Source organism: Apium graveolens, unplaced genomic scaffold (genome assembly GCF_009905375.1).
Source record: "Apium graveolens cultivar Ventura unplaced genomic scaffold, ASM990537v1 ctg1622, whole genome shotgun sequence".
Lineage (NCBI taxonomy): Eukaryota > Viridiplantae > Streptophyta > Magnoliopsida > Apiales > Apiaceae > Apium > Apium graveolens.
This window is the reverse complement of record NW_027417331.1, coordinates 39,519-64,872: the sequence shown is the minus strand read 5'-3', so window position 1 is coordinate 64,872 and position 25,354 is coordinate 39,519. Positions and strand designations below refer to the sequence as shown.

Sequence of the window (25,354 nt, the reverse complement as noted above, 5' to 3'; positions counted from 1 at the left end):
AGATGACAGCAAGGGTTATACTGTGGGATATGACTTGATTTCAAAAGACAATGTCATCATTGAGGAGGTTGCCTTAGTGGATGGTCTCAAGCACAATTTGTTGAGTATCAGCCAGCTGTGTGATAAAGGCAAGTCAGTAACCTTCAACTCAGAAGCTTGTATTGTGTCTAACAAGAGGAGCAATAAAGTGGTTCTCAGTGGTGTGAGAAAAGGAAATGTGTACTTAGCTGACTTTAACTCATCAAATGCAGAATCTGTTACGTGTCTTCTCAGTAAAGCAAGTCAAGATGAAAGTTGGCTATGTCATAAGAAGCTATCCCATCTAAATTTCAAGACCATGAATGAACTTGTAAAGAAAGAACAAGTTAGAGGCATTCCTCAAGTGGAATTTTTTTAAGGATGGACTGTGTGATGCTTGCCAAAAGGGAAAGCAGGTTAAAGCATCATTCAGAAAGAAGCTTGATTCAACAATTGAAGAACCTTTGCAACTGCTACACATGGATTTGTTTGGACCAGTCAATGTGTTGTCCATCTCAAGGAAAAGATTTTGCCTAGTAATTGTGGATGATTTCTCAAAGTTCTCTTGGATAGATTTCCTTAAGTCTAAAGATGAGGCTAGTGAAATCATCATCAATTACATAAGGCAAGTCAACAATCATCCTGATTTCAAAGTTAGAAGAATCAGGAGTGACAATGGAACTGAGTTCAAGAATTCTGTAATGAGAGCATTTTATGAAGATAATGGGATTTTGCATGAGTTTTCAGCAGCAAGAACTCCACAACAAAATGGAGTAGTAGAAAGAAAGAACAGATCACTTATTAAAGTTGCAAGGACAATGCTTGAAGAATCTAAGTTACCAACATATTTCTGGGCTGAAGCTGTAAATATTGCATGCTACACTCCGAATATTTCTCTGGTTAATCAAGCAAAATGCATGACTCCCTATCAATTGTTCAAGAACAAGAAGCCAACTCTAAACTTTCTTCATCACTTTGGCTGTAAATGTTATATCTTGAGAAATCAAACTGATCAGAATGGGAAGTTTGATGCTAAAGCAGATGAAGGAATTTTTGTTGGATATGCTATTAGTAAAGCATACAGAGTCTACAATCTGAGAACCAACATTGTTATGGAATCAATACATGTTGTGTTTGATGATAAAAAGATTGAAGGACTACAAGATGAAGATTACCATGAGAGCCTCAAATTTGACAATGTGGAGATGGTTAGTGATGACAGTGATGATAAAAGTGATCAAGAAATAGTATTAAAGGATAATGCAGAAAAATCTACTATCAATGAAGCACAAAATTCGACATCTGTCGAGTTGCAAAATGCTTCATCCGTCGGGAGGCAATCTGCTTTATCCTTTAGGAGACAACCAGCTTCATCCGTCGGTACTCAAAATTCACCATCCGTCGGGTAATCAAAGGAAGCTGAAAGTAAGAATAGATCACTTACAGAAAGTTCCCCTTTCTCAAATCAAAGATCCATAAACTTAGGGGGAGTTTCTAATAATCAAAACTTAATCACACATCAAGACAACAATGAGGCCACTTTATCTAGAGCTAATCTACCTCAACAAAGGAAATGGACAAAGGATCACCCCTTTGAGCTCATCATTGGTGATGTATCTTCTAGAGTTCAAACAAGGAGAGCAACTCAAGAAGAATGTCTATATAGCAGCTTCCTCTCTAAGGAAGAACCAAAGAAGGTAGAATAAGCTTTGTTAGATCCTGATTGGATTTTAGCTATGCAGGAGGAGCTAAACCAATTTGAAAGGAATAAGGTATGGAAGCTGGTACCCAAGCCTAAAGGAAAGAATCCAATAGACACCAAATGGGTATTCAGAAACAAGTTGGATGAAAATGGCATAGTAGTCAGGAACAAAGATAGATTGGTTACTAAGGGCTACTGTCAACAAGAAGGAATAGAATTTGATGAAACCTTTGCTCCTGTTGCAAGACTTGAAGCCATCAGAATTTTCTTAGCCTATGCAGCCCATGCCAATTTCAAAGTCTATAAATGGATGTTAAGAGTGCTTTTCTAAATGGAGATTTGGAGGAGGAAGTCTATGTCAGTCAGCCTCCTGGTTTTGAAGATCCAAATCTACCTAATCATGTATACTATCTTTTGAAATCAATCTATGGATTGAAGCAAGCACCTAGAGCCTGGTATGATACTTTGTCAAAGTTTCTTTTAGAGAATCACTTCACTAGAGGTACTGTAGATAAAACTTATTCTTTAGAAATGTTAATGGCTCTAGCATACTTGTTCAAATTTATGTACATGACATTATTTTTGGCTCTACAGATGAAAAACTTTGCAAAAAGTTTGCCAAATTGATGCAAAGTAAGTATGAAATGAGTATGATGGGAGAACTAACTTACTTTCTTGGTTTGCAAGTTAAGCAAGTTAGTGATGGAATATTCATTAGTCAAACTAAATACATTTATGATCTTTTAAAGAAGTTTGAACTAATGGATTGCACATCTGCAAAAACTCCCATGGCCACTGCAACTAAGCTTAAATTAAACACTACTGAAAAGTCTGTGGATATTTCAAGTTATAGGGGCATGGTTGGCTTACTTCTGTACTTAACAGCTAGTAGGCCAGATATAATGTTTGCTACATGTCTGTCTGCTAGATTTCAGGCTGATCCTAGAGAATCTCACTTAGTAGCTATTAAGAGAATTTTCAGATATCTCAAGGGAACACCAAACTTGGCATTTGGTACCCTAGAGATTCTGGTTTTAATCTAATTGGTTATTCAGATGCAGATTATGCAGCTTGTAGAATTGAGAGAAAAAGTACATCAGGAACCTGTCAATTTCTAGGAAAACAAGCTTGTGTCCTGGTTCAGTAAAAAGCAAAATTCAGTTTCTACTTCTATAGCTGAAGCTGAATATATTGCTACTGGCAGTTGATGTGCACAGATTTTTTGGATGAGAAACCAATTGCTAGACTATGGTCTGCAAGTGGAAAGGATTCCTATTTTCTGTGATATCACAAGTGCAATTGCCATCACTGAAAATCCAGTGCAACATTCAAGAAAAAAGCACATAGACATCGAGTACCACTTCATCAAGGAACATGTAATGAATGGTACTGTGGAACTACATTTTGTTCCAAGTGAAAAACAGCTTGCAGATATATTTACCAATCCACTGGAGGAATCCACCTTCTCAAGGTTGGTAAGTGAGTTAGGTATGCTTAATTACTCTTGAATCTTTATAGATAATTTGCAAGTTGTAATGCAACCAGAAATTTAATTGATTTTTCAGTCATGGATGAAATTTTGTCTAAGTCAAAATTTACATCTCGACGGATGATCATTATCCATCGAGTTTGATCATCCGTCGGTACACTATTTGTTAATAAAATCAATTATTTTTCTGGAATATTTTATGACTCGATGGATAACTGATTTATCCTCATATGTCGAATTGTCTTCTTTTTAGCCGTTGATTCTCTAAACATTATCCATCGAGTATACTTACAGTTTGTAAGCATAACATGATGGATAATTGATGGAATTTTTACAGTTTATTTTTAAAACGGCTATTTTGGGCAATTCTTATTGGTCACTTTAGTTTACTTTATTATTTTTTACAGTTATTTTTGAGATAGTATAAAAGCATAATTCATTTTTATTGCTTTTCTTTTATCATTCTCAAATCATCTGCTTTAACTTCTCTCTTTCTCAAAAGTACTTACTCTCTCTCTCTGCAAGTTTTTACTCTCTAATAATGGCACCAGTTGTCAAGATCATGTCTCAAACTGGATTTATTTATGAGAAGAACAACTTCTCTGCTCTTGTGAACAAGGGGATTCAACAGTCTGGCGACTACCACAAAATGATGGATTTTGTGAAGAACTGCAAACTCAACTATGCCATGCTGGAATCACCCACCATCTACTGTGAAGTTGTTGAAGAGATGTGGATGACTGTAACATACAACTCAACTGATAAGACTATCACTTTCACTATTAAAGGTAAGGAATTCTGTGTTAATAAGCATGTTTCAAAATTCCTGATAATACTATAACTTCACCACACACAGACACTGACATTGTTAATACGCTTAACTCCATGGGCTATGCACTCTCTACTTCTAAATTAAGTGAAATTAGGAGGTTGGGTCTTAGGAAGGAATGGAGTTATTTATGTGATGTAGTTACTAAGGTATTTTCTGGTAAAATCAGCAATTTCGATTCAGTCAATATCTCTATGCTTAACATGCTAGTAACTGATAAATTTTTCAACTTTAGTGATCTTGTCATATTTGAGTTGGGGTTTAAGTTAGGGATGCTAAATAAGAGGGGTAAAAATGTTTACTATGCTAGATTTTTAATGATGATTGCTAACCAGCTCTCTGAAGATATTGTGCTTGAGAACCCAACCAACAAATTAGATTGTTGGGTTCAAGAAAGAAGAATCATTGCAGATTTGAACAGGGCAAACCATCACAAAGAGGTGCCACTCTTCTATTTTCCAGTTATGGAGGCACATCAGGTAAGTGTGGTAAGTTCAACTGTCTCTACTCTTCCAGCCTCACAAACTTTTTTGTATTCCAGTGTAGCCATGACAACTGTGTCATTGACCCAACAGTTGTCTTCCCAAGCTACCAAATCCAAAATCTCAAAAACAAAGACAAAAAAAGCCCCCTCTGGTGTCTCTCAAAAGATGCCAGTTGTAAAATCCACCAAACCAAAAGAGGGGAGTGTGTAGGTGGGTAAGAAAGGTGACGGACAGGGTGAACATCAAAGAAACCCTAAGGATAAGGTTGGAGAGGTGAGTGATTCCCATCCTAGCCACACTGCAGTTTCCCAACAAACTGCAGTGCTTAATAAGGACATAAGCTCATTACTAGTTGCATCCTCCCAAAAGGATGTGACTATTGAACAAAGCTCTCAACCAAGAGCACATGCCAAAAGGGTAAGGGACACAAGCTCACCCCAAACTTATACTAGAAAGAAGAAACCAAAGACCCTTGGGGATGCACAGGGTTCACACACTGTGTAAATTGGTGCTAAAGACACAGTCACTGCACTTCTCAAAGTCAGGTTGATGTGGCTCCAATAAATGTGGAGTCACAGCCAAAATCACTAACAATTGAAGCCCCTGAAACACCAAATTCTCCCACACACTCTTTGGATGTTGACATGATAAACACATCACTTCCAAATTCTCCATCTTTAACTCTCTTGGAGAAGCCAAAAATTCAAGCAAGTGAGCATCATCTTCTAGATGATTTGTTGGCTCACTTGCCATTTCTTTCTGAAACTGTTGAGACATCTGTGCCAAAATTCTCATCAATCTGTACAGAGTCCACAATAGTTTCCACTCCAAACTCATTCATTTCTACTCACTCGATGGATATTGTTCATCCGTCGAGTAGTGATTGTATTCCGACGGATAAGCTTAACAACAGTTATCCGTCGGACAGTCAAACTGCTAACCCGACAGATATCCCTTATATGTCGAGTGTCTCTGCACAGCTTTAAATTTCATCAATTATCACAAGTGCAGAAGACTTAGTGGTAGTGCAATCACTCCTAGGATTGAGGGAAGGGAGTAAAATGAGTGAGAGTCTGGGTTGCTCCCAGGAAAAAGGAGAGGAAAAGAGTGAACAAATGCAATCCATTTCTTCAGGATTGGAAAAAGTGGGTGTGAGGAGTCCCACCTTAGATGGTGATGGTGAGGGTGTGAGGGTGGGGAGCCAAGGTGAGACCTTGATGCAACAAAAGATAGATCAAGAGAGAAATGCAGGTACAAGAGTGATAAGGATGGAAACCATTGTAAGTGAGTCAATGAATGTCCATGATGCAGAAAGGGAAAGGGTATTTCAGCAAGAATATCAAGTTGTTATAGATTCCATTTCCCTGGATGATGAGACATTTACTCACCCTGTGACAGCTTACCAAACTCTAGCTGTACAGGGCAATGAGGAGTCTGAAAGATTGTTGAACTTGGTGCATATAACACAATCTTTATAAAGAGTAAAAGATGCAATCACTGCTATGCCTTCCAACATTGGCAGTGATTTTGAACTGGATGAAGCTTCTTTTGGGGATGCTGATGGGGATGATGAGGAAGACAGTATGGACATAGGGGGAGATGCAGCTGTTCCTGCCTGGATGCTTACAAAAGAATGTTCCTACTCACATCTCCAATCAACTCTATTCAAGCTAATTCATGACACCCAATCAACCATTCAGGCATCTTCCAATGCTAGCATAAAGAAGCTACTCACAACATATCTTGAAGCACTCCAGCTGCATAAAATTAAAGCCCTCTAACACAGTCAGAGTGTGGATGCAATCAAGCAGAAAATTTCTGAAGTCAAGCAAGATGTTATAGAAAGGATGGATGCTAGAATCCCTGCAACCACCATGACTGAAATTGCTCAAAAGCTAAGGAAATAGGCTGATCTCAATAGGAAAGTTGAGGCCATGGACTCAAGACTATCTGCTGTAGAGAAGTCAATGGCCAAGATACTTAACAATCAAGAAGCTCGGACTGCACTACTCCAACAGCCGGTGGCTGCTCAACTCCCTCCCACACAACTTGATAATAACAAAAAGGGGGAGAAAGGATCAAGTGAGGGGAAGAAACAGATAAATATTCAAGTTAGCAAAGTAATTGTGCCTACAATTGCTTTCACCAAGCCACCAACTAAAGACAACATTGATCTGATAAATGAAGCATCAACCATATTGAGAGCAGCTGAAAAGAAGCAGTTGAGTTTAATCAACTGGGAGAAAATTGATGAGGATATACAAAAGAAATTTGGTCTAGCTAAGAAGCCAGAAAAATCAGCCATTCATCACTCTCAAGTCAGGAAAATCTCTGTGCATGATATAAGCATGAATAATCTGGAAAGAGGACAGCCATCCTGCATCAAATCTCCAAAGGCTGAGCTAATAGATGCTCTTAGTCATAATGACAGGGGTACGTTAAATATTTATGTAAATCAGATACGATGGCTTGACTTTGTAGTGGAAATTACATACACCACCATCTTTAAACGTAAAAGACTCCCCTCCGAAGACTAGGCATCGGTGTCCGGATTCAACCCTACCATCTTTCATATCTTGCAATTCCCCATCCCCTATATTTAGCTTGTTACTTAGAGATGCACAAAAAATTTGGGCCCAAAAATTTGGCCCGGCCCAATCCGGTCAAAGTCCGGTCAAGTCCGGTCCAGTGAAAACCCGGCCCGATTAAAAGCCCAAAAAAGCCCTGTTAAAATCTGATTATTCTAATATATTTTCTTATATATTAATGAATTCACATTTATTATAAATATAAATAATACTTTAAACACGAATATATTTACATATTTATGATTAATAATATCATTTATATACTTCATTGCATAAATAATGAAAAAAGATATAGTAAATACACTATATATATTTGGATAACAATGATAAAACATGTTATTCTATAAACATGTTTATTTTTTGCCGAATTTAATCATTTTCAACGAAGTAATGTTTTAATAAAACATTCCATGTAAATTAATACATTTTTACGATAATCTAGTTACTAACATATATAGTCTTCAGAATCTCTAATAAAACTCGATCCAATTTAAATTAGAAAAAAGTCCGACCTGGCCCGAAAAAACCCGGTTAGGCCCGCCTCGAGGGCCCAAATGCGGGCCTCATCGGGCTTTGACATTTTTCGGAAAACCCGGCCCGGCCCGGTCAAAATCAAAGCCCGAAAATTCCGGCCCGGTTAAAGTCCGGGCTTTTTAAGGCCCGGTGAAACCCGGCCCGATGGGCCTCTTGTGCATCTCTGTTGTTGCTTCAAAGGTATTAGCTTAGACTTTGTGACTTATAAGTTGTCAATCCAAATTATAAATTTATAAATTATTCATTCAACTTATTTTTTTTCTACTTAACACTTTACTTGATAAGTTAGAAGTTTTTCATTTTATTCCAAATCCCAAAATTCAAAGTTTTCATGTTTGTTAAAATTGTTGTGATCGACATTTATATAAATTTTTGAAATTTATAGTTCTTTTTTATTAATAGTTGTAAAACTTTATTTGAGACCTGCTGTTTTTATTCCCGTCTAATTAAATGACACATTTAAAAAAAATGTGTAAGTTCTGGAATGTCTGGGCAACCTAATCATTACGGAGTAATAAAGTAAATTTTCAATTTTTCGGTCAAACTTAAATTCTTATAAACCAAAATTCTATTTTTTCACTATTTTTTTATTTTTTTTATGTATGTTGATAGTAATGGATCATAAATATATTATAATTATAAACAAGGGGGTCCCATAAAATTTAGCTTGTAATTTTCTTTTGCTAAATTAAGGGGTATATTTAATTATGATTTTATTGGATTTTTGAAATACGGGGTATTCAATTTTGATTTAAAAAGATCTTTTAAAATATTTTGGCATTCAATAAGGATTATTTTTTTAAAAAAAATGAGAGTTTTCAATTTAGATTTTACAAAGTTCAATAAGATGTACGAATTTGAATTTTTAAAAATTTATTAAAATATGATGGTGTGTAAAAGTTCATATATTTTTTGCATATGAAAAAATGAATTCTTTTGATATATTTGCTAATGTATTTAATGCCTTATAAAATCTTATCAGAATCCATTTTGAAGGATTTGTTTAAATTTTTTATTTCAATTGACAAGACTTTACGAAATTTTTCTTCAATAACTCTGTTAAAATTGACATATAGTTAAAATCAAATAATCATTTAAAATTTATATATCATCATATGTCACATACAACCAAATTAAATGCAACCTTAAATTTGTGATATATCCACATTGAAATTGTGATAAGCGTAGAACGTATATTGTATACTAATATGTGCAAAAGAATTTTAAAAAAAAATTATTACCACTTATCAGTTTACGAAAAAAATTCTACCTACCTATACTGCTATGAAAATTTTGGGCGTGTTAAAATATTTGAATAAAAATAAAGTGATTGTCAAAGCGTATCGAAGAAGTCTCTCAAATCTTACCGAGTAAGACTTGTAAAGCTTATCAAGAAAGATTTGTAAAGCTTATTGAGGAAGTTTTGTAATACTAATGAAGAAGATTTGAATAGCTTACTTAGTAAGCCTTGTAAACCAACTACTATAAATAGCTCATTTAGCTATTGAAATGAAACACAACTTTTTCTCCATCTTCTATTCTCCTATACTTCCTCTACATTAAACATAACTAATATTTTCAGTCAAGGTTTATAACAAAGGTTTATAAAGAGCTACGACTTATTCTGACCCACGAATCCCTATCAACTAAAACTATTTCATAAAAGAGGTACATTTTCTTTTCCTCATTTTCTTTTAAATATTATTATATATTTATGTTACTGATTGAAATCTATAAAGATGGATATGCCGTCAAATCATACATTAAAGATGGCGCTTCCGTCCTGTAATAATCAAAAGTTTTCTAGCCGGCTATGCCGTCGTAACTTTTGTACAAAGTTATTATTTCAACTTGCCTGTTTAAATATTATGTGACATATTATATCTTATTTAAAATATATTCAGAATGGCGAATCTTGCAAAATTAGAGTTTGTTGCCTTAGATGTTTCGGGGAATAATTATTTGTCATGGGTCCTTGATGCGGAATTACACCTTAGTGCTAATGGCCTAAAAGATACTATTGACCCGGAAAAAATCCCAACTGTTGAACAAAATGCAAAAGCGATTATCTTTCATAGGCATCACATCCACGAAAATCTAAAATCTGAATACCTCACTATCAAAAATCCACTCACCCTTTGGAATAATCTCAAGGATAGATTTGATCACCAGAAACTTGTTCACTTGCCATCTACCCGAAATGACTGGATTAGTTTGAGATTACAAGATTTCAAATCTGTAGCTGAATATAATTCTGCTATTTTCAAGATAAGCTCAAAATTAATTTTATGTGGTGAAAATATTACTGATGCTGAAATGATTGAAAAGACCCTCTCAACCTTTCACCCCAATACTATGATCCTGGCTCAACAATATAGGGAGCGTAATTTTCAAAAATCATTAGATACGTCCCACAGGCTCTGCCCAGTTACCTAAAGTACATAACACGTCATTCCTGAAGAATGAACGTGGAAAAGGGCATAGATGAGGACGGGGTTATGGACGAAACCGTGGACATGGAAATTTTCTTGGTCGGTTTCACAATCAATATCATTCTGGCCACCTGAAGTGGCAACGTGATGGTTACAACTCTGGCCACTAGAATTGGCAACGTGAAGTGCCAAATAAAAGAAAGGCACCCCAAGAAGGAGAGAACCGAGGCATCTGTCATAGGTGCGGATCTGAGGGGCACTGGAAACGTACTTGTCGCACACCCAAACATCTTGTTGATATCTATGAGTCATCCAAAAGGAATAATGGAATGAGAGTAAAAACCAACTTCGCTAATTATAATCTAGTTAATGAACCAGTCAATAAGGCCTCAAATGAAATAGGCAATGGTGTTAATCTTTATTATGGTTTAGACGAATAGACTTCATATGTATTGTCTTGCTTTACTTATTTTCTTTGTGTTTTACTTATGTACTCATTTTATGTACTAGTTTCATGTTGTTGTTCTATGTACTCGGTGTGTTTTTAATAAAGATGTTTTTCGTTTATATATGTATAAAAATGGAAGATATATGCATTGTTGATTGCGCAACCACACACACTATTTTACAGAGTCAAAAATACTTCTCACAGTTGACTAAAACCAACTCACATGTCTGGACGGTATCGGGTACATCAAATATAATAGAAGGTTTTGGGAAAGCTAGTTTTCTTCTACCAAATAAGACACACATACATATACAAGAGGCTCTATACTCTAGCAAGTCAACTAGAAACCTACTGAGTTTTAAAGATATCCGTCTTAACGGGTTTCACGTTGAAACTACTAATGAGAATGAAAAAGAATACCTTCTCATCACCTCAAACACCGTTGACAATAAAAGGGTCCTATAAAAATTCCACTCGATTTCTTCAGGATTATATGTTACGAGTATACGAGTTCTTGAATCTCATAGTGTCAACATCCCCAAAATCATAGAGCCAAAACTACTTTCCCTTTGGCACGAAAGACTCTGTTATCCAGGAGTATCTATGATACGTCATATCATTGAAAATTCCGTGGGACATCCTCTTAAAACTCAAAAGATAATATCCCAAGATGAACTTCATTGTTCAGCATGTTCCTTAGGAAAACTGATTTTCCGACCATCCCCAATTAAGCTTCAAACCGAGTGCCCAAAATTCTTAGAAAGAATTCAAGGTGACATTTGTGGTCCTATTCATCCATCTTCTAGCCCATTTAGGTACTTTATGGTTTTAATTGATGCGTCAACTCGATGGTCTCATGTATGTCTACTTACAACCCGAAATACAGCCTTTGCCAAATTACTTGCCCAAATAATTAAACTTCGAGCTCAATTTCCTGACCATCCCATTAAATCAATCCGACTAGATAATGCTGCTGAATTTACATCTGCAACTTTTAATGAATATTGTATGTCAGTAGGAATCTCAGTTGAACACCCGGTGGCTCACGTACATACACAAAATGGTTAAGTAGAATCCTTAATTAAAAGACTTCAACTTATTACCCGTCCCTTACTCCAAAGGGTAAAGTTACCTATATCTGTTTGGGGTCATGCAATACTTCATGCTGCAAATATAATTAGAATAAGGCCTCCTGCTTACCACAAATAATCCCCTTAAGAATTAGTTCTTGGTCAAGTACCTAATATATCTCATTTAAAAGTATTTGGTTGTGCTGTGTATGTTCCTATATCACTACCACAAAGAAATGAAATGGGACCTCAAAGAAGAACCATTAACTGGTGATGTTTTTACTGCTCGCTATACTGATTGTCATTTTGATGAATCCATGTTCCCTAAATTAGGGGGAGATAATGATTTGCACATATTAAATTCTGAAATATCATGGAATACATCAAGATTAAATTCTATTGATTCACATACTAATCAATGTGATCTGAAGTTCAGAGAATTATTCATATGCAAAATATTGCTAATCAAATGTCGTATGCCTTTAGTGACTCTAGACATATTATAAGGTCACATATACCTGCTGTTAATGCTTCGGTACGAGTTGAAATCCCTACTAAGAAATCAATTCCTGAAGAATTGATTGGTGATTCAAAGCCACGCCAGAAGCATGGTAGACCTATTGGTGCAAATGATATTGTACCACGAAAACGGAAATTGATTGGAATTGCCCCAGAAGTGGAAAAAGTTTCAGAAAATACCCCAGAAGTGGTATTTCCTCCTAAAAAGGTTCAAGCCCCTGAAATGGCTGTAACAAAACTCCCAGACGTGGGATTGCCTCCAGAAGAGAATATTGCCCCAGAAGCGGTACATGCCCCAGAAGTGGCAAATGCTTCCACAGAAGCAAAGGTACCTGAAAATTATGAGATCTCAATGAATTATGTCCATAATGCGAAATTACTGGATCGTGGGAGTATTGAGGTTGATGATGTATATGCTTTTTCTGTGGCATCTGATATTATTATGAACTCCGATCCTGAACCATAAAGTGTGGAAGAGTGTCGACACCGAGATGATTAGCCAAAATGGAAAATTGCGATTCAAGAAGAATTGCAATCCTTGCGCAAGAGAAATGTATTTGGACCTGTAGTCCAAACACCAGCAAGTGTAGTCCTTGTCGGGAAAGATGGGTGTTTGTATGAAAACGAAATGAGAGAAATGAAATTGTGAGATATAAGGCCCGGCTAGTAGCCCAGGGATTCTCTCAAAGACCTGGTTTTGATTACCAGGAAACATACTCTCCTGTGATGGATGGAGTTACTTTTCATTTTCTAATGGGTATGGCTTGTATGGAAAAACTGGAAACACGTTTGATGGACGTTGTGACAACATACCTATATGGATCACTTGATAGTGATATTTATATGAAAATTCCTAAAGGGTTAAATATTGAGGACACTAAGCCTCGACATTTATATTCTGTTAAATTACAATGATCATTGTATGGTTTGAAATAATCTGGTCGTATGTGGTACAACAGGCTTCATGAATACTTATTGAATGATGGATATGTGTTATTCCCAGTGGACTAACAATGAGATTTACAGAAGGGGGGTTGAATGTAAATCTCAAAACTTTTTCAAGTTTTGAGCAGTTTCTAAGGCTAAGTGTTTTAGTGAACAAATGTGTATGAATTGCTTGAAGCTAATACAGACAGATATATATTCAAACACAAATGTAAAGAACACAAAGAACTTAAAAACTTTTCTAGTGGATTTGTTGTTCCACCAGAGATGTGTTATTTCAGAAAATCTATGATTCAAAGAATTAAATCACAGCTGCGTCCTAGTATAAACTAGATGATTTTCTCTCTGGATTTTTCTAAACAGTTCTGGAAAATTCACCTTCTAATTACTAGCTGCTACTTGGTTTATATATCACCAAGTTTACAAGTGAAGACAAAACTGTAAAATACAATTAAAAGATTCTTCACATGTTTCTTCTTCATTTCTCTATCCAATATAATTTAGGTTTAGCTGTGAATCTTTGAATACTTCCTTGTTTGCACCAGAATGGAAATGCTGCATTTTCATGATTCCTCCTAGAGGCTGCCACATTCCAGTTTGTCTCTGTCAACCCATGTGCCTCTGTCAGCTTATGAATTGTCACTATCAACTGCTATTGAACTAAGCATCTGTTAAGCTTTCATCCGTTGATGACTTTATCCATTGAAGCTTTATCCGTTGAAGCTTTATCCGTTGATGCATTAGCAGTTGAAGCTTTATCCGTTGAAGCACTCATCCGTTGATGGATGTTATCCGTTGAAGCTTTAGAGACATCCGTTGAAGCTTTGTTTCTCATCCATTGAAGGCCTTTAATATCAGTTGATACTACTTCACTTATACAAGGCATGAAATATTTACAATTAGCACTCCTATTTACATATCCACTAGTAGTCAACATGACTGATAATTTCCCACAACATCTAAGAATTACAACTTATATACAGAGAATGAAATGTGCTACAATACTAAACTTATTTCTAAGTAAAGCTACTCCTTCAACGGATAGCCAAAATGGTCTTATCCGTTGAGGCTACAAACACTAGATTTCTACTTAAGTGTTTTGTTCATCAAACTAATACACATATTCTTAAAAATCTCCCCCTATTTATGTCTACTAGAACTGTAGGCATAAATTTGGGTTTAACTTGATGATAACAAAACACTTATCAAACATATGAACTGAAATAAAGTAGAAATTCAAAAGTGCTGCAAAAATGTGTATACTGAGATAGAATTGAAGAATTACATTATTTCCAAGGGTGCTCCTTAAGCCTGAGTAGATTAATTTATTTTCCTTTGATCCCTTGTTTTCTTCCCTAGCCTCCTGTCATTCTCCTCTATTTGGAGTTGGAGTTGTCTGTAGAATTCAGCTTCATCTTCTTCATTGATGTCCAACTTAGATTGCATATCCTTGAGAGTTTCATTACTGGCAATCTTGAGCTGATCTTCAAGTCTGAAAAATCTTCTGACTCCTTTATTGTCTCTGAACTCTATCAACCAATGAGGTGATTTTTGAATTGTAATTCCTCTCTCTGGGATGAGTAATGTTCTAGGCAAGGCATTGGGCTCCCACCAAGTTTTCCTTATGCTGGCAATCTTGTTGAGAATCTCAGTTTTGGCAGTCCTGGTAAAGCCAGAATCCCTTTTTATATCTGAGTAGACTCTAACCAAGGTAGAATAGCCTTCATCCAGAATTCTGTAAAGAGGCCAAGTCCTTTCCCCACTTCCTTTATATTTGAACACTAGTCTTTCTGGAAGCTGTCTGTAGGCATCTATTCCCCTTACTTCCTCAAGCTCATCCAGATAGAGTTCAATGTCTCTAAATTCCTTTATGTCACAAATGTGAACATAATCATCCTTTGAGGCTTGTGGCTTAGGCTTAGGCTTCTGAGTGAATTTGATTAAGGTTAGAGGAGGTGTTGATTTGATTTTTCTTTTCTATTTCTTTGATGGCGGAGAAGTGGTTAAGAAAGTGGGCAATTGGATGGTGTCCCAATCAATTGGTTCCTCCTTAGGAGTGATTGTTTCACCATGGATGTTTATGAAGGGGTCAGACACAATGGGTTCAGGAATAGAAGGTAGTGGTTTGGATTTTGATTGGGTTTCTTCAGTTTCATCTACAATATTCCTTTTTATATTGGCCTTCTTTCTGTTCCCTTTCTGCCATTCCTTTCTTTCCTTGCTTCATTCTTCCACATCATCATTAAGCATGTCCCCCATACCTACATCTTCACCCTTGTCTTCAATTTCTTTCTTTTCTTCAGATTGACTTGACTTTAGCTGTTTTTCAAGCTTTGCTTGTGCTCTTTTGTCAGCCTTTAGCTTTTTAGCTTCTTCTTTAACCTTCTGGCTTTTTCCCTCTTGGCTATTGAGAATTTGGGATGTCCTTGTATCACACAGATACTCTTTCCCTCTCTAAAGATAATAGCCAAGTTCATTCTTTCAACCACATCCTTGGTCTCCTTGTGCTTCATGATATTACCACCCAAAACCTTGTCTTCATCAGGCTTTGGAAGAGGAAAATCCACTCCTTTCAACTGAGCAAGGCTTAGAGGGTTCTTTGTAGAGTCCTTGTTGGATCTGTTGTTGGGCTTGAGAATCATAGGTTTCAGATTCTTGGAAGAAGTCTCTCCAACCTTATTCCTCCTTACTGGCTTGAGCTCCATAATGATTGGCTCCACCTTTGTGTTATGCTTCACAGATTGTGATTTTGAAGTTGTAGAACCAAAAATTTGTTGCATCCTTTCACCAATTTTCCTCCTTTGCTCTTTGACTTTCATCTCAGCTGCTGCTATCTGGATTAGATCAATTCCATCAAGCTTTCCTTTGATTTGAAGTGTTGGAGAAGTGGTGATGGCAGAAACTAGCACTTTAGATATTTGAACTTTTGTTGATGGCTCTCCTTCCCTTTCCCCTTTATTCTCCCCATTTTTGTTATCATCAAGGATAGGGGTCAAGCCTTGTGCTTTTGCCAGCTGCAATAGTAGACTTGTCTGAGATTGTTGATTTTGAAGAATGGTGACCACATAGTCTTCAATGACTTGAACTCTGTTTTCCAACTTGGCCAGCCTCCTGTCAGCATCAGATTCTCTCCTCAATCTCAGCAACAAATCTTGCATTGTACCATAAGGCATGACTGAATCCAACTTCTCAGAATTGTAGGATTTCAGATCAGCAATATCCTTTTTGAGTTCATCAACACTCAAATTATGTCTGATGTGCTGCAACTGCAAGAGATGCAGAGAGTCTAGATGAGCTTGAAGAATAGCCTTGGTACCAGCATCTGAAGTGTCTTGAAGGGCCTTTTGAATAGCCATAACCTGGTTGACCAAAGCTACACCAAACTGTCCTGGTGTAGATTTCTTTGTCCATGCCCATTCAGGTAAATCTGGAACAGAACTTGGGCCTGCGTCTCCCCCTAAGTTCATGCTCCCATCCAAAGAAATAGAGTCATCATCATTAGAATTTACTTCAAATTCTTCAGATGGCTCACCAGCTTGAGAAGGCATCCTATTAACAGCAGCTTTATCTCTTTGAAGAGATTCTGAAGTGTGCACTATATTCAAAGTCTGCTCTGCCTCCACATTGCCCTGAGCACCCAACAGTTGATAGGCTGAAACAGGATGAGTAAAAGTGTCAGCATCCAAGGAAATGTTATCAATTTCAACTTTGTAATGTTGCTGAAATTATCTTCCCTTTTCAGCATCATCCACAATCATTGACTCACTAGTAATGGCTGGATCCACCCTTATAGCTTCTGTACCTGCTTTTCTCTCATTTTCTCTATATTCTTGCATCAGGGGCTCCCCCTGGCTCACACACACCCTCAAACCCTCACTCTCACCTACTAAGGTGGCACTCCCCTCACTCACTTTTGCCATGCTGGAAGAAATAGCATGCATATTTTGACTCTCAATCTCTCCTTTTGCTTGGGAGCAACCCAGCCTCTCACTCAAATTATCACTCCCTTCCCTCAATCCTAGAAGTGAACTCAAATTATCACTCCCTTCCCTCAATCCTAGAAGTGATTGTACACTTGGAATTGATTCAGTTATATGTGTAGAGACCATCAACGGATAGGGAGTATCCGTTGAAGTGGAAACTGATGATATCAACGGATAACTACTGTTAAGCTTATCCGTCGAAGAACAACCACTTGTCAACGGATGAGAGATATCCGTTGAAGAAGGAAAAGATGTAGATATTAAAAGTGACATAATTGTTGAATCTGTGTGAATTGATTTTAAGTGAGGTGACACAGATTCTTCAACTAAGTCTGAAAGAATTGGCTGATGATCCAACAAATCATCTAAAAGATGATGATCACCAGGATTTGAGTGGGGCTCCTCCCTGAGTTTTAAAGAGGGAGAATCAAGAATTGATGTGAATATCATATCCACATCCAGAGATGGTGATGGAGAATTTGGTGATTGATGTGTGTCTATTATGAGAGAATGGGGCTGTGACTCCACATTTGCTGGAGCCACATCAAGCTGAATTTGAGAAGGCAAAGATACAGGTGGATGTATCTGTGCAGTGTGTGCCCCTTGTGTTGAAACTAGGGTTTTAGCCTTCTTTCTTCTTGAAAAGGCTTTGATAGGTGAATGTGTGGTTTCAGTGTCCCTCCCTCTTTTGTTCTGTGTCCCTGGTTGGGGACAATTTTCAATAGCTGCATCCTTTTGGGAGGATGCAACTAGGGATGTGTTTGAATCCTTTTGAACCACCACAGTCTTTTAAGAAACTGTGGCTTGGCTGGCTAGGGTACCACTCACCTCTCCCACCTTATCCTGGAGGATTTCTTGATGTTCACCCCTCCCCTCACCACTCACACCCTGTTCACTCCCTTCAGGGTTTATGGTAGTTGTTACAACTGTTGTCTTTTGAGAAACAACAGAGGTGGTTTTCTTTGACTTGTGTTTTGGAATTTTAGTTTTGGCGGCTTTGGTAGGAATCTGTTGGGACAAAGACACAGATTCCATTGCCACACTAGAAGGAAAAGAAACAATGGGGTTGGAAGAAGTAGGAGTTGCAGAAGTATTTACCTCACTTACCTGAGGTGCATTCATTATTGGTAAATATACCAATGGCACCTGGCTGTTGAGGTTAATTCTCAAAAGGTCTGCAAGGACCCTTTTCTCTTGTGCCCAGCATTTGAGTTTATTGCTCTCATTAGTTATGACCAAACCTTCAGCAACATGGTTAGCCAATAACATAAAGAATCTAGCATAGTAGATGTTATGAGGTCTATTAGCTTTGTTACCTAACCTGGAACCTAATTCTAGCATGACATAGTTGCTAAAATTAAAGTACCTATTAGAAACTAGCATATAGAGCATATTAACAAGAGATGGAGTTATGGCATCAAAATTGCTAATCTTCCCAGAGAAAACCTTGATAAAGGCATCTCCAAGAAAACTCCATTCTTTCCTAAGGCCCTTTCTTCTAATGCTCCCTAAACTAGCAGAATCAAAAGAATAGCCTATGGAATCTAACATAGCGGAAACATCATTATCAGTGTGTGGTATCATGGCATTATTTTCAGGTAGCTTAAAGTAAGACTGTATATCATCACAGTTAATACAGTAATCCTTACCTTTGAGAGAGAAAGTAATGGTCATATATGTGGAGTTGAACTTTGCAGTTGTCCAAATCTCCTCAATTACCTCACAATAGATAGTTGGGGCTTCCAGCATTGCATAGCTTAGTTTGTAGTTCTTGATGAAGTCCATCATCTTGTGATAATCTGAGTGGGCTTCATTCTTTTCCACCAAGGCTACGAAATTGTTCTTTTCATAAACAAAGCCAGACTGAGACATAATCTTGACTACAGGTGCCATTGTTGTGAGTAGAGGTTGCAGAGAAAAGATTGAGAGTTTTGAGAGAGAAAGAGAATAAAACTTGCAAGAAAGCGTAAAGTGAAAATAAGAATTCAATGGGCTTTTATACTTTCTCGAATTAAAACGTAAATAGAATGATTAAATAATACTTTTAAGTAAATTACAACCATTTGAGAATAAAGAAAACTGTAGAAATTCTGAAAACTGCCTTTAATACAAATATATACAACTGTGTATATATGTATCAACGGTTAAGTAAACGAATCAACGGCTGTGACTCACTTAAAGTAACTGATGTGACACTTCAACGGATGAGGTAAATAGTTATCCATTGAAGATTAACACAGTTTTTATCCGTTGAAGGATAAAATTACCAGAAATGTATTTGTATTTCAACGGATAATGAACATCCGTTGATAGAACAATTTTGGCTTTCAACGGATAGGGAATATCCATTGATAGAATAATCTTTACTTAAAGCCAACTTTGTTCTTGCCACAAATTCATTTGAGGCTTCAAAGCAGATTATAATGAGGACATGAATTTATAAATAATTAAGTATACCTAGCTCACTTACCAATCTTGTGAATGTTGATTCATCAAGTGGCTTGGTAAATATGTCTGCAATCTGCTTTTCACTTGGAACAAAATGAAGTTCCACTGTACCTTTCATCACATGTTCCCTTATGAAGTGGTACTTGATGTCAATGTGCTTGGTTCTTGAGTGCTGCACTGGATTTTCAGTAATGGCAATGGCACTTGTGTTGTCACAGAATAAACCCATGAAAACTTTGAGAAATCATCTACAATCACTAGGCAATATCTTTTCCTTGAAATTGACAATACATTGACTGGTCCAAAAAGATCCATGTGTAGCAGTTGTAATGGTTCATCAATTACAGATTCAAGTTTCTTACTGAATGATACTTTCTTTTGCTTTCCTTTCTGACAAGCATCACACAGTCCATCCCTTGTGAATTCCACTAGAGGGATTCCTCTAACTAAGTCCTTTTTGACTAGATCATTCATTGTCTTAAAAATTCAAATGGGACAGCTTCTTGTGCCATAGCCAACTTTCATCTGGACTTGCTTTGCTGAGAAGACAAGTAATTAATTCTGAATCTGTAGAGTTGAAGTCAGCTAAGTACACATTCCCTTTTCTAACTCCAGTTAGAACCACTTTGTTGTCCTTCTTACTTGTGACAATACAGGCTTCAGAATTGAAGGAAACAGTATTCCCTCTGTCACATAGTTGACTGATGCTCAATAGATTGTGTTTGAGATCATCAACTAATGCAACTTCATCTATGATGACATTTTCTTTTGAAATCAAGCCATATCCCATAGTGAACCCTTTGCTGTCATCTCCAAAGGTTATGCTAGGGCCAGCTCTCTCCTTGAACTCTGTGAGCAGGGTGAAATCTCCTGTCATGTGTCTTGAACAACCACTGTCCAAGTACCATAGATTCCTTCTTTTTCCCTACACACAACAAAATCAATCAAGTTGATTTTGGTACCCAAGTTTCCTTGGGTCCAGCCTTGTTAGTCTTTTTTTCTAGACTTCATTCCTCCTGCATCTTTTGACTTAGGTAACTTTGGGTCAACCTTGGTCTCAGATGTAGTTGGTTGAAGTGTAGGGTTAGTCACAGAATCATTTAGCACATTTGGTTGAATTTGATAAGGCATAGATTGTGCAAACATATTATTCCACATAGGCATGTTGTATGGCATCTGAGGCATACTGAATGCAGTAAAATAAGGATTATTAACATATGGCATGTTTGCAAAATGCGCATGAGGATTCTGATGAGACATAACAGGCATAGCATGCAGAGGTGACATAGACATGTTAGGCATGGAGGGAGTTAAAGGCATATGAGCATTCTTAACAGATTTGCAGTTATCAGATAGATGATTAACACTTTTACAATGCACATAGCTTTTTCTAGGAGCATACTTATCAGGTGTGTAATTGTTGTGTTTGTTAATCCCTACCTTCCCATTTCTATTAGATTTTCTTTTAGTTTCCTTTTTATCCTCAACCAATTTAAGCCTATTTTTCAACTGATCTAAAGTCATGTGTCCTATATTCACCTTACTGGCATCTTTGGATGTGCTAGCTCCTTCTTTGACAAAGTTCTTGAAAGTTGAACCAACCTTCTTATTGAGATTTTTCTTTTTAGAATCACTTGCCTGTTTTAATTGATGAGCCTTCAACAGATGCTCTTTTTCTTCCTTCAACGAATAACTTTCATCATCCGTTGATTCCACATCCGTTGACAATCCATCAATTAATTCTAACTCCTTTTTGTTTTTCTTCCAGGCATTCTCACAGAAAGATTCAATTCCCTGAACCTTGACAATCTGAGCACTAACATCCCTAGATGTTTTCCAGGCCTTGATTACCTCTTGCTCACTTTCTAACTATTTAGAAAGAATTTCTACTTTCTTAATAGCTTCTTCTAGTTCACTCTCAACAGTCAAACATTTAATTTTAATCTTTTCAAGCTCAATTACCTGATTCTCTAACACAGCATTCCTATCACTTAAAAACAAATTACTCTCTTTGATTCTTGTGTTTTCTTTAGCTAGTGATTTAAGGGAAACACGCAAATGATATAATTCATTGGACATATCATTTATGGCTTCATCACATTCAATCTTAGAAAGCTGAGAGAGATCAGTAGTAATTACCTGGTTGCTTGATGAACTAGTTTCATTTTCATCAGAATTAGCCATCAGGGCTAGGTTGACATATTCCATATCATCATCTTCATTGGTTCCATCTGCTGCCCAATCATCTTGAGTGAGAAAAGCTTTTTCCTTTTGTTTGAGCAAATCAAAATACTTCTTTTTGTAATCAACTTGCTCAAATTTCTTCTTATCAGAAGATGGTTTTCTGCACTCATTTGTAAAGTGTCCACTTAAGCCACAGTTATAACATTTGAACTTAGATTTGTCCACCATGTTCTTGTTTGACTTAGTGAATTTTGCATTTTTCCTGAATTTCATCTTTGCAAACCTCCTGGATAGAAAAGCCAGATGTTCATCAACATCATCGGAGTCATCTTGACTGGAATTGTCTTCATCCTCGGCTACTTGCTCCTTTCCCTTGCTTGATTCTGATTTGCTTGTGCCAATTTTGAGATTTGGCATTGTCTTTTCCTCATTCCTGGCTTCAATCTTCTCATTGTCAGCTACAAGTGCAACTGATCCTCCTTTTTTCTTTCCCTTTTCCAACAGCTCATCTTGCTCCATCTCAAGTTCATAGGTCTTCAAAATTCCATATAATCTTTCAAGTGTGAAGTCCTTATAATCTTGAGAATTTCTTAGAGAAACAGTCATAGGCTTCCATTCCTTTGGTAGAGACCTTAGAAATTTTAAATTGGAGTCCTTGACTTGGTACACTCTGCCATACAGCTTCAATCCATTCAACAGTTTCTGAAATCTGTTGAAGGTATCATTCAATGATTCTCCTTCTTCAAAATGAAAATATTCATACTGTTGAATGAGAAGCTACATTTTGTTTTCTCTAACTTGCTCAGTACCTTCACAGATAAGTTGCACAGTATCCCAAATTTCCTTAGCAGTTTGGCTGTTAATGACATTGTCAAACATATCTTGATCTAGGCCATTAAACAGAATGTTCATGGCTTTCTTGTCCTTGTGAACCTCTTCAATATCTTCAACAGTCCATTCTGCTTTTGGCTTGGGAATAGACTGTCCAACAACAACTGTTGCAGTAGCAGCTGTGGCCACCTTGTGAGGGATGTGAGGACCATTTTCAATGCAGTTGATGTAGCTTTCATCTTGAGAGAGAAGATGTAAATGCATCTTCAGTTTCCAGTGATGATAGTTATCTCTTTCCAGGATTGGAATCTTTACACCAATATCCTTTTTACTCATGATGTTAGCAGAATAGATCTTTAAACTCTTTGTATGTTAAGAGCTTGCTCTGATACCAATTGTTATTCCCAGTGGACTAACAATGAGATTTACAGAAGGGGGGTTGAATGTAAATCTCAAAACTTTTTCAAGTTTTGAGCAGTTTCTAAGGCTAAGTGTTTTAGTGAACAAATGTGTGTGAATTGCTTGAAGCTAATACAGAAAGATATATATTCAAACACAAATGTAAAGAACACAAAGAACTTAAAAACTTTTCTGGTGGATTTGTTGTTCCACCAGAGATGTGTTATTTCAGAAAATCTGTGATTCAAAGAATTAAATCACAGCTGCGTCCTAGTACAAACTAGATGATTTTCTCTCTGGATTTTTCTAAACAGTTCTGGAAAATTCACCTTCTAATTACTAGCTGCTACTTGGTTTATATATCACCAAGTTTACAAGTGAAGACAAAACTGTAAAATACAATTAAAAGATTCTTCACATATTTCTTCTTCATTTCTCTATCCAGTGCAATTTAGGTTTAGCTGTGAATCTTTGAATACTTCCTTGTTTGCACCAGAATGGAAATGCTGCATTTTCTTGATTCCTCCTAGAGGCTGCCACATTCCAGTTTGTCTCTGTGAACCCATGTGCCTCTGTCAGCTTATGAATTATCACTATCAACTGCTATTGAACTAAGCATCCGTTGAAGCTTTCATCCGTTGAAGCTTTATCCGTTGAAGCTTTATCCGTTGATGCATTAGCAGTTGAAGCTTTATCTGTCGAAGTACTCATCCGTTGATGGATGTTATCCGTTGAAGCTTTAGAGACATCCGTTGAAGCTTTGTTTCTCATCCGTTGAAGGCCTTTAATATCAGTTGATACTACTTCACTTATACAAAATTACAAGGCATGAAATATTGACAATTAGCCCTCCTATTTGCATATCCACTAGTAGTCAACATGACTGATAATTTCCCACAACATCTAAGAATTACAACTTAAATACAGAGAATGAAATGTGCTACAATACTAAACTTATTTCTAAGTAAAGCTACTCCTTCAACGGATAGCCAAAATGGTCTTATCCGTTGAGGCTACAAACACTAGATTTCTACTTAAGTGTTTTGTTTAACTTATCATCAAACTAATACACATATTCCTAACAATATGTTAATAATCAAGTGTGTCTATGCATTTTTATTAAACAATCATCAATTGGTTTTGTTATTATTATTGTATATGTGGATGATTTGAATATTATCGATACTACTAAAGATATTACTAATGCTACTAACTATTTGAAAAATGAGTTTAAAATGATAGATCTTGGAAGGACAATATTTTGTTTAGGTATACAGGTGGAGCACTTATCTTCATGAATATTTGTTCATCAATCAAACTACACTAAAAAGATTCTTGATCGGTTCTACATGGATAAAGCTCATCCACTAACCACACCAAAGGATCCTTTTCATCCTAGAAAACAAGATGAAGAGACTCTTGGACCTGAAGTTCCATACCTCAGTGCAATTGGCGCTCTCACGTATCTTGCAAGCAACACACGGCCTGATATTGCATTTGCAGTGATCCTGTTGGCAAGATTTAGTTCTGACCCTACTAAAAGGCACTGGGATGGAATAAAACATATATTCAGATATCTTCGAGGGACAATCGATCTTGGACTATTCTTCCCAAACAATTCAAGATCATGGTTAGTTGGATTTGCAGATGCTGGATACATGTCGGATCCTTATTTTGGGCGATCACAAATAGGTTACCTATTTACATATTGTGATACTGCTATCTTTTGGAAGTATACAAAATAGACTATGGCTGCAACTTCATCAAACCATGCAGAGTTACTAGCAATTTATGAAGCAAGCAGAGAATGTATTTGGCTAAGGTCGGTCATTCAATATATTCGAGAATCATGTGGATTATCAAGTATTTCAGACATTCATACAGTTTTATTCGAGGATAACTCGGCCTGCATCAAACAACTTAAGGAAAGATATATTAAAGGGGATCGAACAAAACACATATTGCCCTACACTCATGAACTTCAAGAAAATGGTGATATTGATGTTCAAAAAATTCGCTCATGTGATAATCTGGCGGATATACTTACAAAGTCACTACCTACATCAACATTTGAGAAGCTGAGAAATAATATGACTATACGGTGGTTAAAAAGTTTGCTACATCAAAATGTTAAAATGTGAGACATTTTATTCAGGGGGAAGCTGTACTCTTTCTCCTTCGTCAAGGTTTTTATCCCACTGGGTTTTTCCTAGCAAGGTTTTAACGAGGCAGTCAATCTTTGTAATAACTCGCATTTGACAATCAAGGGGGAGTGTTAAAATATTTGAATAAAAATAAAGTGATTGTCAAAGCATATCGAAGAAGTCTCTCAAATCTTACCGAGGAAGACTTGTAAAGCTTATCGAGGAAGAATTGTAAAGCTTATCGAGGAAGACTTGTAAAGGTTATTGAGGAAGTTTTGTAATACTTAATGAAGAAGATTTGAATAG

General features: G+C 36.7%; 2 protein-coding genes across 2 annotated transcripts; both read left to right on the top strand.

Annotated features, from left to right (window-relative positions):
- The first annotated feature begins 9,550 nt into the window (after positions 1-9,550).
- Positions 9,551-10,081, top strand: LOC141699993 (uncharacterized). Its single transcript, XM_074503770.1, has one exon. It carries the CDS (start codon positions 9,551-9,553, stop codon positions 10,079-10,081), a length of 531 nt encoding a protein of 176 aa, XP_074359871.1.
- A 14,172-nt stretch (positions 10,082-24,253) lies between these two features.
- Positions 24,254-24,649, top strand: LOC141699992 (secreted RxLR effector protein 161-like). Its single transcript, XM_074503769.1, has one exon. It carries the CDS (start codon positions 24,254-24,256, stop codon positions 24,647-24,649), a length of 396 nt encoding a protein of 131 aa, XP_074359870.1.
- Positions 24,650-25,354: the final 705 nt, after the last annotated feature.

Bases quoted from the DNA above. Each gene is read 5' to 3' on its own strand.
- LOC141699993 (XM_074503770.1), top strand. From the start codon at position 9,551: ATGGCGAATCTTGCAAAATTAGAGTTTGTTGCCTTAGATGTTTCGGGG.
- LOC141699992 (XM_074503769.1), top strand. From the start codon at position 24,254: ATGGATAAAGCTCATCCACTAACCACACCAAAGGATCCTTTTCATCCT.